Consider the following 12528-nt stretch of genomic DNA (forward strand, 5'->3'; position numbering starts at 1 on the left):
ATTGATTTTAATACTATTGTTCGAATTTTTTTATAAGGAAAGAGAGATTCATTATAGTTGAGGTATGAGTTATTCATGTAAAAGAGAATATATATTATATCGAATACAAAATTTTAAAAACTCAGTTTTTGAGTTTTTTTATGGGTCACTTAGTTTTTTTTTCACTAAATAAATAATTCAATTCTTACTTGAGTGACGTAATTAAACTATTATAATATTGTTGTTGATTTATTATATCAAATAAAGTTAATAAATTTTGGTTAAAAGGACTAAATTCATACCTTTCTAAAATTAAGAGATTAAATTAGGCTAAAGTTTTGAAAAGAGACTAATTCCAATTTTCATTAAAAGATAAGAAATCAAAAACATATTTAACCCTTTAAAATATTTGCAATTTAATCCTAATATTATCCTATTTTATTGTTTCAATTGTAAGAGAGAAAAAAAAAAACTCGTAATCATAAAAATCTAGACAATTCCAATAAACCCGTTAATTATTATAATAATTGGTTTTTAATTACAAATATCTTTTCATTTCCATAAAAAAACTAATATATATAAGAATTTATTATGATAATTGTAACGTCCCGACTTACAGGGACTGCTGACTGCCTCCACAAATCAACACGAGGCTTTTCAGTGTGCTTTGTCCTCACTCACACACCTTCCGAGAAAACTTCCCGACCGAGAAAACTTCCCGGAAGGTCACCCATCCCATAATTACTCTAGGCTAAGCACGCTTAACCATGGAGTTCTTATGAGTTAGGCTACCGAAAAACAAATGCATTTGTTGATATGAGTAGCCAAATCAATTCCTTTAAGCTATCCTTCATTTGTATAGTCCCATTCCTATACAGTCTCCAGATCCCTCTCATTCCGGTGTATGTTCAATTCGTCCATGTGCCCCTTCCACTCGAAGCCTGCCAGGAACCGCTCCTTGTCCATGCCCCCTGCACCATGCTTCTTGCACCAGCGATCACTCCCCGTCCTCGTCAGTGCCCGAGTGTCACAATAATCGATTATACCTTTGTAAAATTAAGTTACTTCTATTCTAACATATCTCAGTTTCAAAGCAATATGTTTGTCAAAGTTTTGAAAAGATACTAATTTTAAATTATACTGGAAATTAAAGATTGAAAACATATTTAGCGATATTTTAAAATATATTTAAAGATAAAATAAAACACTGAACTTGGTATTTCCTTCTCTATTTTTGACTGTTATACTGTAGTCTCTTTCTCAATTAGTTTCTTTCCTAATCAATGAGAACAAGCAGTGCAATTAATGACAATATACAGGACATTACAGAAAAAATAACATTACCAAAAGAAAAAATAATATACAGTATATAATTTTAAAAAAAATATTAAAATACTAAAGAAAATTGCATTCTTTTAAATTAGAAAAGAAGAGTGTTTTACGGATAAAATACTTTTACCCTAAATAGCCAAGAAAGTGAAAAAAACAGATTTTCCCAATCTTTTGCCTTTTTAAAGTATTTTTTCCATTTATTACATAGAAAATAATTTTACTTTTTCATTTTTTCGAAACCCATATATAAAGCGTTACAAAAAAATTTCATACCATTTATTTAGTTTTTGATTACAAAGTAATAAACTATTTATGTATTAAAATAATAGACGTTGGAGTTATGAAAGTGTAAAATAATATATGTTTGAATGATGAAAGTGTAATACCTTGGAAGAACATCTAAACCAGACACACGTAGATACAGATACAGATGCAGATGTGTCCTTTCTTGTCTCCTTTGACCGCCAACAGACATGGAATGGAATCACAATTCTCTCTTCTCTCTCTCTCTCTCTCTCCTTTTCCTTTCTAAACTCACCACACCATCAAATGAAAATCCTGCAAACAAAATTCATCCTCCAACAAATCCCATTCTTCCATTCTCTTCAGTCAAACTACTCTGTCACCCCTCATGCACTTTCGCACTTGGAATCTAATGGATAAGTACCACATTCAAATCTAATATGATTTTCTTAATTCAACAACTAAAAATCCTATCTTTTTTAATGGGTTGTTTTCACATAAAGTAATAATGCCACCCAATGAATGCTGTTATTTAAAGTTTAATTTTTTTTTGTTTGTCAATGGTGAAATTTTTGGTGATCGAAATAAAAAATGAAAACAATGTACAGTGATGCTACTTGGTCTGCGTCAAGATGTTGGAGTTGAGAGTGGCAGGCGGAGAGAGAAAGAGGGTCAGTGACAGTGTGTGTGTATTTTCCCAAGAAGACATAAAGAAAGTGCCATAGCTGTGCCTGCTGCTGCCTTCTTGTGTCTTTTCTAAACTAAACTTTGACCCGACCAAAGGGTGCAGGAACAACCAAGAACCCTCACACAGCTTTCGGCGCTCTTTTGTTTTCATTTTTAACTAATTAATTAATCTCTATTTTCTTTCCTTCTTCCACCCTTCTCTCTTTCCTTTCTCATCAAATTTTACTTTTATTTCATCATATAATATAATTCATTCACATATATGCACACTTCTCCGAATCCCATTATGTTATTAACACCATATTATAATCCACACTTTATTGTCATTATTGTCATTACGCTGAACTAAACAACAATTGTTATTGTTGTGTCGTGTTACTATACCAGTACTTGTAAACAACTTTAATACTACTATACTATATATCTTCCTCCACACAGAAGAACACACACTGAACTTGTTGCTTTTTCGCTTCACGCTTCACACTTCACACTTCACACTTAACGTATCCGCCAAATCAAGGGGCATATTCCACATCCACATCTCTAGTTTTGCTTCTTTTCGGGTAACAACTCTTTCTTCTGTTGCATTCTCAATCTCTCTCTCTCTCCTCTCTCCCAAGATCCTTCTTTTTTGTTGTTGATAGTTTGTGGAGTGTGGGTTTTGGCTCAGGAGATCTCTGTGTTGATGTTGCATATGCAGATCGAGATGCGGAAATATTCTCCTTTTTTTCTCCACTTTTTTGTATAGTTTTTTAACAGTTGTTTTTTTGTACCATCTTCGACTGTATTCTCTTTCTGGTGAAAACTTTGATGATGGGGTGGCTGTACCCTGCATGCTGCTCTTTCTTTTTCATGGTACTTCTACTGCTAAACTTTCATGCTTCGTGCGGAGGGTATCGGCATTCAAACCAAGAGATAATTACCTAGAAAATAAATCAGAAAAAGGATCATTCTTGCCCATATACATGAATTGATAACTTGATTATTAATTGATTCTGCTCGACGCTGGAAATTGTGATTCTTCTTAACAGTCATGGGCATCTTAACTGCCCTTAACTTCACTCTATGTATCTGGTGATGGAGTTTATCCATTTGATAAAATTCTTGTTAATGTTATGTAACAAAAATGTTTTCACTTAAAAAATAAAGTTGATAAATAAATCCAAGTTGCTGGTGATCGCCCCATAACCTCGTTTCCCATATGCGAGGAGTAGAATATTCTAATGTTTGTTGAACCCAACATTTCGGCCGAATAACTTGCTCAGAATAATCATTAACTTCAGATCTGATGTGTGGGCCGGAAACTATTCTGGTTAAAGCGATTGTTCAGAGCTCGTTTCGACCTACTCCTGCTATCCAGCTGTGCCTTTGAGTCTTTTTGATTCATTCACATGTCTTATTCCGTGGATTGAGAATCTATTATTTGCATATATATTATTGCAAGTTGCATGAAGTAGCTTAGTGCGTGCTTGGATTTGTTTGCTCTGCTTGAGTCTTCTTGTTGTTTAAACTCAAGTCCATAGTGTTTGAGTGATAAACACCTTGATCAATAATTATTCAGTAAGCACTTGTCTAATGAGCACTTGCTTATGAACTTGCTTGTGAATCGCAGTGTAATTAGTTAAAAAGAATTTACGTTGTTAAGTTTAACCATGAAAAGCAAGTTTATTAAAATAAGTTGAATAGTGTTTATGGGAAGCTCATAATAAGCTATTTCCATAAGTCCAAATAAGCTCCTCTAAATTCTGCATAATGTATCAGTACATTAAATGAGCTTGATTAATGCATCTTCTTGGTTACAGACATATGGGCTTAGTCTGCAGCAAAAGACGACGTTTTCGTGATGCTGATGCTGAAGAAAATGCTCAGGTCTTTTGTCCTAGATAAATTTGGTACTTGTTAAGTTACAAATGATACTGTTAAATTGGCTTTTATTTGATGAACGTGGCATGCATTTGCAGGATGCCGAAATTGAAAGAAGAATCGAGTTAGAAACAAAGGCTGAAAAACATATTCAGAAACTTCTACTATTAGGTGTGTTTTAGTAGAGCGGCTTTCCTCCGTAGGAATATTTGGAATTTAGCATTGATGTATTGCATGGTTGAACTCCCATACTTTGAAGGGATCATATTAATGCAATCTCTTAGCAGCTTGTTTGCTTTTGTTATTGCGTTTCTGCACTTACCTGTGTTAAGTGCCAATATCTCTGTTGTTTAGGTGCTGGAGAGTCTGGGAAGTCTACAATCTTTAAGCAGGCAAGAGATTTCATCTTCAGAGCTGCTTATGATAATATATGATTGTTAGATTATTGATATTCACTTATTTGTTTGTAATACGCAGATAAAACTTTTGTTTCAAACTGGCTTCGACGATGCTGAGCTAAAAAGCTACATACCAGTCATTCATGCTAACGTGTTTCAGACAATAAAAGTACGCAATACTTGAAAGGGTGTGTTGATTATTTTTCTCTTAAAAATGCAGAGTTAAAGTGTTCTCTGTTTGTAAAAAAAATGTTGAGTTGTGTTCAGTAGAGATAGCTGAGAAAACTGTAATCCTTAGTTTGTTCTTGACGTGTTTAAATAGCTACTGCATGATGGGTCAAAAGAGTTAGCGCAGAATGATGCTGATTCTTCAAAGTACGTAATATCTAATGAAAACCAGGTAGTTCATCATTACCATCTCTTTTATTCCCCAATAGGGTTGGTTAATAATAGTTGAGTAGTTTTTCGTCTGGTATATTTGTCAGTAAGTTTCTTTTGTAAAGAACTACTGTGTAATGATCAAACATACATACACAGTTTTCTTTCTTCTGGAGGGATCTGTTGCTCCAACATAGCTATATGCCAAAGGATTCTTAATTCAATTAGAGTTTAATGTTTGTGGCAGGACATTGGGGAAAAGCTCTCAGAAATAGGAGGCAGGCTGGATTACCCGCGTCTTACCAAGGAGCTTGCGCAGGAAATTGAGACTCTGTGGGAAGATGCTGCAATTCAGGTGCACCCTTTTGATACTATTTGATTGCTTTAACCTTAATCCATACACATATTACTATTTGTTATTAGTTACTTAGAATGTATGTCTTATATGTTATGCTTGCTGTAGGAAACATATGCCCGTGCTAATGAACTCCAAGTTCCAGATTGCACCCATTATTTCATGGAAAATTTGGAGAGACTGTCTGATGCAAATTATGTTCCGACAAAGGTATCCAAAATCTACCATTATTCTTTTCTGTGCAAGGATACAAAAAGCCAACTACAGATATCAGTATATTATAAAGCTAAATTCTTTCTTCTTGGAGAGCGTTGTATTTTTGGATTTTCTAATTGTTTCAATAATGAGGTTATAAGCTGCTAATCATCAACATAAACTTCGAAACATTAGTTGCTATTTACTAAGTTTTTTTTTTTTTTTTAATGAAAATAAATAAATCAAGTGATCATGTGTTAACTTTTTATCTCTAAGAGAGTGAGTGGTTTGCATTGCTATCTTTGGATGGCCTTGCTGTTCTTTTCTTTTATCTATCATGTAACAGCTTATTGTCTTCAATTGACAAGCATTATGTTATGAATTTTGATATTATATGTTAATTTAGTACGCCTAATTCGGCATATGTTGTAAGAAGTTCACTGTGTCTTTGCTAGTGTTTTCATTTTGGGCCCTCAGTGTTTGAAGGTAAAGTTAAGGTTCTCTTAATATTTCTCACTCGATTTGACAACTACAGGAGGATATTTTGTATGCAAGAGTTCGTACAACTGGTGTTGTCGAGATCCAATTCAGGTGAACATGCTGAACTGACATAATTTTTGTACCGAAATGATACTGAGAAGTGCTATTACTGTACCCACTTTGTCCTTCTGTTCTTCAGTTCACAACAAAATTTGTCGTAGCAATTTGTATAACCCATTTGTTGTATGGCCTTGTCTTTTTGTTTTGAGTATGTAAAACCACCTGTATTACTTGAAGCTGAGTAGGCTCCTGTTTTCAACATTTATTCTGAACAATTGCATTTTTTAATCATTATGTGTTGCTTGAAGATGCAAATTGTGTGATTAAAGATTCAAACAACATAGATGGTGGTTCCTCATCTACGTCTTCAATATGATTTACTGATAGGACCAGCTTCATCAGTATGTTTTTTCTATTTTGACAGTCCTGTCGGAGAAAATAAGAGAAGTGGTGAAGTCTATAGACTCTTTGATGTTGGTGGCCAGAGAAATGAGAGGAGAAAGTGGATCCATCTTTTTGAAGGAGTTACAGCTGTAATATTCTGTGCTGCAATTAGCGAGTATGGTCTGACATTTGGTTGCATAGCTTAATATGATTTATAATAGTGGTGATAAAAGACTATCTGGACTACTAAAAGTGTATAAATCTCAAAAACTTATCTTAATTTCTTGTCTGCATATCTGTTTGGATTGTTTAGCACACCAAATTAAAAAGTCACAATCCAGCTGCACATCCACAGATACACTTACAATTAAACTCTTTCTATTTCATGTTTTTCCTTAACACTTCAAAATGTTCGATGATTAGCAAAAGTACTGACTTTACATTTACCTTCCAGGTATGATCAAACACTTTATGAGGATGAAAACAAGAACAGAATGATGGAGACTAAGGAACTTTTTGAGTGGGTTCTGAAGCAACCATGTTTTGAGGTTTTCTTTTTCATTTTTAAATTGTAATAACTACATTTTTATAGAAAGTTTCCTTTATTATATGAAAATTAACATTTGTGTGTATCTTAGTGAATAATGGCGGTCTTATCTTTTGTGGACAGAAAACATCCTTCATGTTATTTTTAAACAAGTTTGACATATTTGAAAAGAAGATCCTGAAAGTAAGAACCATCCACATGAGTACACTTTGTCATAGGTGGAGTGTGTTATCATTTCAGTTTAATACCTTGCATTGTGCAGGTTCCGCTCAATGTGTGTGAGTGGTTCAAAGAATACCAGCCAGTTTCAACAGGGAAGCAAGAGATAGAACACGCGTACGAGTAAGCAAACTGTTTATACCTCAGGGAATAAAGGGTGCTGCTGATGGCAAATTCAAGTGCAAGATGATGAAGTTTTCATGTAAATTGAACCATTGACTTACTTCTATGTGTGCAGGTTTGTGAAGAAAAAGTTTGAGGAATTGTATTTCCAGAGCATTGCTCCTGACCACGTAGATCGTGTGTTCAAGATATACCGGACCACTGCTCTTGATCAGAAGCTTGTGAAAAAGACTTTCAAGCTTGTTGACGAGACTTTGAGACGGAGGAATCTGTTTGAAGCTGGCTTATTATGACCATGCAAGAGTGTGTTTAAGAGGAATATGGTATAATTTTACATTGAAAAGGTCTGCTGATTTTGGGTATATTAGAGGTCAGGTATACAACAATATAAAATCCATTTGTTGATTTTATCTGGGTGGATTGGGAAAGCCTTTCTCAATACTTGATCACACACCACATCCCTCTTTAGAAAGCAAAGTTAGTTGATTATCTTTTCATTGATTGAAAGTCACTAATCAAATATTCCACATCTTTTATTTAAGCTTGATGAGGTTTTTTTACTGATTTGTGTTGGTCTGCATGTTCACCATGCATGTCAATTTCAGTTTTTTAGTTTACTTTCTAGCCTTTTGTTCGTAGTCCATTTATTCTTTTGAACACTTGCACGAAGACTCGTTGATTTTATCAAGCGACAACTATACTTGATTGTCTACAACCTATGGATATCTTGTTGGGGGAAAAAAGTGACTTAATATGGATTAAACAACATGAAAATTCGTGGCTTGTAGAAAATGAACCGCCCCAAGATGCGAAGGAGGGTTTACAATTTCTTGTATAAGGTTTTTTAAATTTATCTAATTGACTTAAAAAATAACAAGTATTTTTTAGAGTACACCCAAATGTAGAAGCTTAGTCTCTCATCAAGCTAATACATAACCTATTATAAATGTGTATCTTGAATTTTCACCTGTGTTCACTTAAAAGATTTCAGTTCTTTTCATTGATAATGACAATGCAAAATCTGTCAATTGCCACCAAACTGATATATATATATAACTTTAGGAGTCAAGGAATATAGAAATTAGAACACGAAATGTTGAAATGGTATAAGTAAAAACTATTGGTTTCTGTAATTACTTTGATTAGTTAATAGGGAGAAAAATATAATATATAAATTATGAATCTAACGGTGTTGATGAAAGATGTATTATTTGAAGTTTTTCGAAGAAACGTTGGCTTTAGAATGAAGGAAAGATGGTAAAAGTAAGAAGGAGAATAAGCGGTGTAGCTTTATCTTTGTTTGTGAGGCAAGAACTTAGCAATCTACATTTCCCATTGCCAAGAATAGTAGTGGTTTCAAAATCTCTAAGCATAATAAAAAAGGCTTCTGGGTTCTTTTTCTCTCGCAACAATCAACTCAACCACTTGTTTTCATTTCTCTATAACCTCACTCTCTTCTCTTTCCCCATTCAAAGCGTGTAAATGGGTAACAGACAAGTACTTTTGGCCATGATTATAGCATGGCTTACTTTGTTTGAAGGAAACATGATGCTTGTTAGTGGCGGTCTCAATTACAAGGAGGCTCTCACCAAGTCCCTTATCTTCCTTGAGGCACAACGATCAGGGAAACTTCCCTCAAGTAATAGGGTGCCCTGGAGAGGAGACTCAGCACTCGATGATGGAAAACTCGCCAACGTCTCTTTCTATCTTTTTTTTGAATCATACAATATATAGTTTCTGTGTAAACTCTTTAAACATATACACAGACAACAATTGTATATTTACATGATGCATGCATGCATGCAGGTGGACCTTGTCGGAGGATACTATGATGCAGGGGACAATGTGAAATATGGTCTCCCCATGGCTTTCACCGTTACTACGCTGGCATGGGCTGCTATTTTTTACAAGGAAGAATTTAAAGAAGCAAAAGAGATGGATCATCTTATCGATGCCATTCGCTGGGGCACTGATTATTTTCTCAAAGCTAGTTCTCGACGCAAAAGATTATACGTAGAGGTGGTGCATTCTTTTATCAGCTACCCTATAATTTTGCCTTTTTTTGTAATAGCACGCTTCATTCTCTCTTAAAAATATTATTATAATGCAGGTAGGAGACGCGGAAGAGGATCACAAGTGTTGGATTCCACCAGAATATATGAAGACACCGAGAACGGTTAAGAAGATTGGTGACGGCACGTCCGGGAGTGAAATCGCAGCTGAAACTGCAGCTGCAATGGCAGCTTCTTCCATCGTTTTCAGACCCAAAAATCGTAAATATTCTCGTTCTCTTCTCAATAGAGCTAAAACGGTACGTGAAGTATTTCATGTCTACTCGTTTAACTTTTTGGGTGCATGAAAATCTTATAGTCTAATTTTCTTTCTTATACAAATTTGGTGTAGCTTTTCCTTATGGCCAAATCGCATAAAGGAACGTATGATGGAGAGTGTCCCTTCTACTGCTCTTATTCCGGCTATAATGTAATTAGTTTCTCCTCTAATCTTTATCTCTTGGAGAAGACACCCTTTTGATAATTTCTCACGACTGCATTGTAAATGTGTGAAATGCAGGACGAATTGATGTGGGCAGCAACATGGCTATACATTGCTACGAAGAGGTCAATCTATTTAAAGTACATATTAGAAGATTCCAAGAGTGCTAGTGTATCAGAATTTAGTTGGGACCTTAAATATGCCGGAGCTCAAGTCCTTCTTAGCCAGGTTTAATTTCCTATCTTCTTCCTTTCTCATGAATGCTAGTCCTAATTAATTAACACATGAATGAATGATGTTGTTTGTCAGTTATATTTCGACGGTGAAAAGAAGTTCGTGAAATTCAAATACCATGCAGAAAGTTTCATATGCTCTGTCCTTCCAGACAGTCCCTACCACCAGATTACAATGTCTCCTGGTGAGTACCCTCTTCCTTTGTTTGTGTTTGCAGTGCTAAAAATGAAGGAAATCTATGAAGAATGGTGTTTTGCAGGTGGCTATATTCATTTAAGAGACGGAGCCAACTCGCAGTATGCAACTAGCAGCGCTTTCTTGTTCAGTGTATACAGTGACTTGCTTGCCAAACATAAAGGCAAAGTTACTTGTGGTGACAAAACGTTTAGCTCTTCCCATCTCTTTTCTTTCGCTAAGCAACAAGTTAGTACACAGACATACTCCATTTTAAGATTGATTAAAAACAGCAGTGTTTGATTGCAATGTTTGGCACAGATGGATTACATTCTAGGGAAAAACCCACTAGGAAGATCGTACATGGTAGGATTTGGAAAGAACCCACCAACGCAACCTCACCATAGAGGTGCTTCGGTGCCGACACTGAAAAAGGGTGAAGAAAATGTGCCTTGTGGCATGACCTTCACAAAATGGTTTATGACAGATGAACCTAACCCTCATGAACTCACCGGTGCCATTGTGGGTGGAGCTGATCGCCAAGACAACTTCAAGGATAAACGTTGGGAGTCACCCTACACTGAACCATGCACCTACGTCAATTCCCTCGCTGCTGGAGTTCTTGCAAAGCTTGCTTCTTTGTCTTGATTCATTTTCATCTTATTCCAAATTTTGTATATACATTGTTACGCAATAACACCTTTAATTAATTATTTACCTCTTAATTTAGCATGCCAGTGCTCCACTAAATAGATCAATAAGAATTAGGAAACAATATGAACCATGAATAATGTATTATGTATTAACTTTAAGAATATGTCAAACCCTTCTTCTTGATTTCCTTAATTTCAGTGATTTTCTCAAGAAAAACAAAATAGTACAATATGTTCTCCAAATGACCAATCTGATTCAAAAGATTTGTTTTATGTTTATGGTCGTCAATGTACATACAATCTTAAATCATAGAATTAAGACATCGTGAAAAAAATATTTATTGCATTTTTTTTATATAAAAACATTTTATCTTAAGTATTATTAAAGCTGTTCTTGTAATTACTTAAATTTATATCAACAAAGTTTTTGAAGAGAGATTGAAATGAACTTTAAAAAAATCAACAAACTTAATTGCCTTAAAAATAATTAACGAACTGAAATTTCGTCCAATTTAAACAAAAAAAGCAAAAGATAATCGAGTGTTTAAAATATCGAAAGAAAAACTGCACATTATTTTTAGTAATTATCTAAAATTAAATATTAAAGGTATTTTGATCTTTAAATACATATATTTTGGAATATTTGTGGACGTGGATGTGTTTCACCTTGCAAGTGAAAAGAATACACTGTGATATACTCGTCTTGGATGCTGATGCAGCACTACTTTTGGGTTTTGCTTTTTTTTATTAACGTTTTATTCTTCTACACTTCATCGATACATTTCGTTAGAATGAAAGGAAACTAAATATATTTAATAATTTGCGAACTTAATAAATATACATTCTTTATTTGGTAACAAGAAATAATAGTAAAAATATTTTTATGATGATTTAAAATTATTTTTCTTTTATTCAATTTTCTTTCTATGGTACTCCAAAAAAATGTAAAGATTTAATCAGATTTTAGCACTCACTAGATTAAAAACGACAAGACGTTCAAGCAATACTTCCAGCTTTGGTCATATTAAATTTTTCAATAGATATTTTTAAAAAGGTGATTCAGAAGTAAGTTTTTTTGTTCTTACTTATGAAATTATACATTATTTTTTAATCAAGTGGACATTAATTTTAAATAAAATTAATTGAGATTGTTTTAATGTATAATTTTATCTCGTTCAAAAAAATTTCACCACTCTTTTTATGAAAATTAAATTACTGATTTTCCATTTTAATACTCTAATTCTTTATATTTTACTTAATTGTTTACGTAACCTCAAAAATAAATTATAATTCTTAAAATGTCTTATGGGCATAATTTGTGGAAACAATGAAATAACTTTTTTATTCGACTGTTATATTATTTTACCTACTATATATTATAAATATGTAATAACTTTTCAAAAAAAATACAGTTAGAACTTGGAAATTACAGATGTAACATTTTCAAGTATATTACAAATAAAGATGATGAGAATGTAATTGACTGAAATCAATAAAATAATTGTATATTTTTCAAGTGAAACAATAATTAAATTCAGTCAAGAAAAAACATAGGTTGGTCATACCACTCCTTGAAGACAATATAATGAGACTAACAAAGTTCATTAACGGGCATCATACTTAATTGAAATGATGATGATGATAGGTTTATCAGTCATATTTCTGACCTTAAGTAAGACTTTGAAAGATATAGATCATTGTTGTCGTTACTCAATTGTGGTTACATGGCAT

General features: G+C 33.7%; 2 protein-coding genes across 5 annotated transcripts; both read left to right on the forward strand.

The window, feature by feature from the left end:
• The first annotated feature begins 2445 nt into the window (after positions 1-2445).
• Positions 2446-7931, forward strand: LOC106760903 (guanine nucleotide-binding protein alpha-1 subunit). Of its 3 annotated transcripts, XM_014644343.2 has the most exons (14): positions 2452-2804; positions 4044-4110; positions 4203-4275; positions 4459-4496; positions 4582-4671; positions 4825-4902; positions 5128-5235; positions 5344-5445; positions 5966-6021; positions 6395-6529; positions 6809-6902; positions 7025-7084; positions 7164-7243; positions 7359-7931. In XM_014644343.2, the coding sequence occupies exons 2-14, from the start codon at positions 4048-4050 to the stop codon at positions 7534-7536; spliced, it is 1155 nt and encodes a 384-aa protein (XP_014499829.1). In that variant the 5' UTR covers positions 2452-2804; positions 4044-4047; the 3' UTR covers positions 7537-7931. The 3 variants fall into 3 exon arrangements, with proteins under 3 accessions (XP_014499832.1, XP_022636642.1, XP_014499829.1); XM_014644346.2 differs by lacking the exon at positions 7025-7084 and having other exon boundaries at positions 2446-2804; XM_022780921.1 differs by lacking the exon at positions 4825-4902 and having other exon boundaries at positions 2447-2804.
• A 132-nt stretch (positions 7932-8063) lies between these two features.
• LOC106760432 (endoglucanase 16) lies at positions 8064-10962 on the forward strand. Of its 2 annotated transcripts, XM_014643863.2 has the most exons (8): positions 8064-8938; positions 9050-9262; positions 9354-9554; positions 9647-9724; positions 9815-9964; positions 10046-10154; positions 10230-10393; positions 10466-10962. In XM_014643863.2, the coding sequence occupies exons 1-8, from the start codon at positions 8726-8728 to the stop codon at positions 10790-10792; spliced, it is 1455 nt and encodes a 484-aa protein (XP_014499349.1). In that variant the 5' UTR covers positions 8064-8725; the 3' UTR covers positions 10793-10962. The 2 variants fall into 2 exon arrangements, with proteins under 2 accessions (XP_014499349.1, XP_022636641.1); XM_022780920.1 differs by having other exon boundaries at positions 10046-10393.
• The last annotated feature ends 1566 nt before the right edge of the window (positions 10963-12528 follow it).

This window comes from Vigna radiata, chromosome 5 (genome assembly GCF_000741045.1).
Source record: "Vigna radiata var. radiata cultivar VC1973A chromosome 5, Vradiata_ver6, whole genome shotgun sequence".
Classification (NCBI taxonomy): Eukaryota; Viridiplantae; Streptophyta; class Magnoliopsida; order Fabales; family Fabaceae; genus Vigna; species Vigna radiata.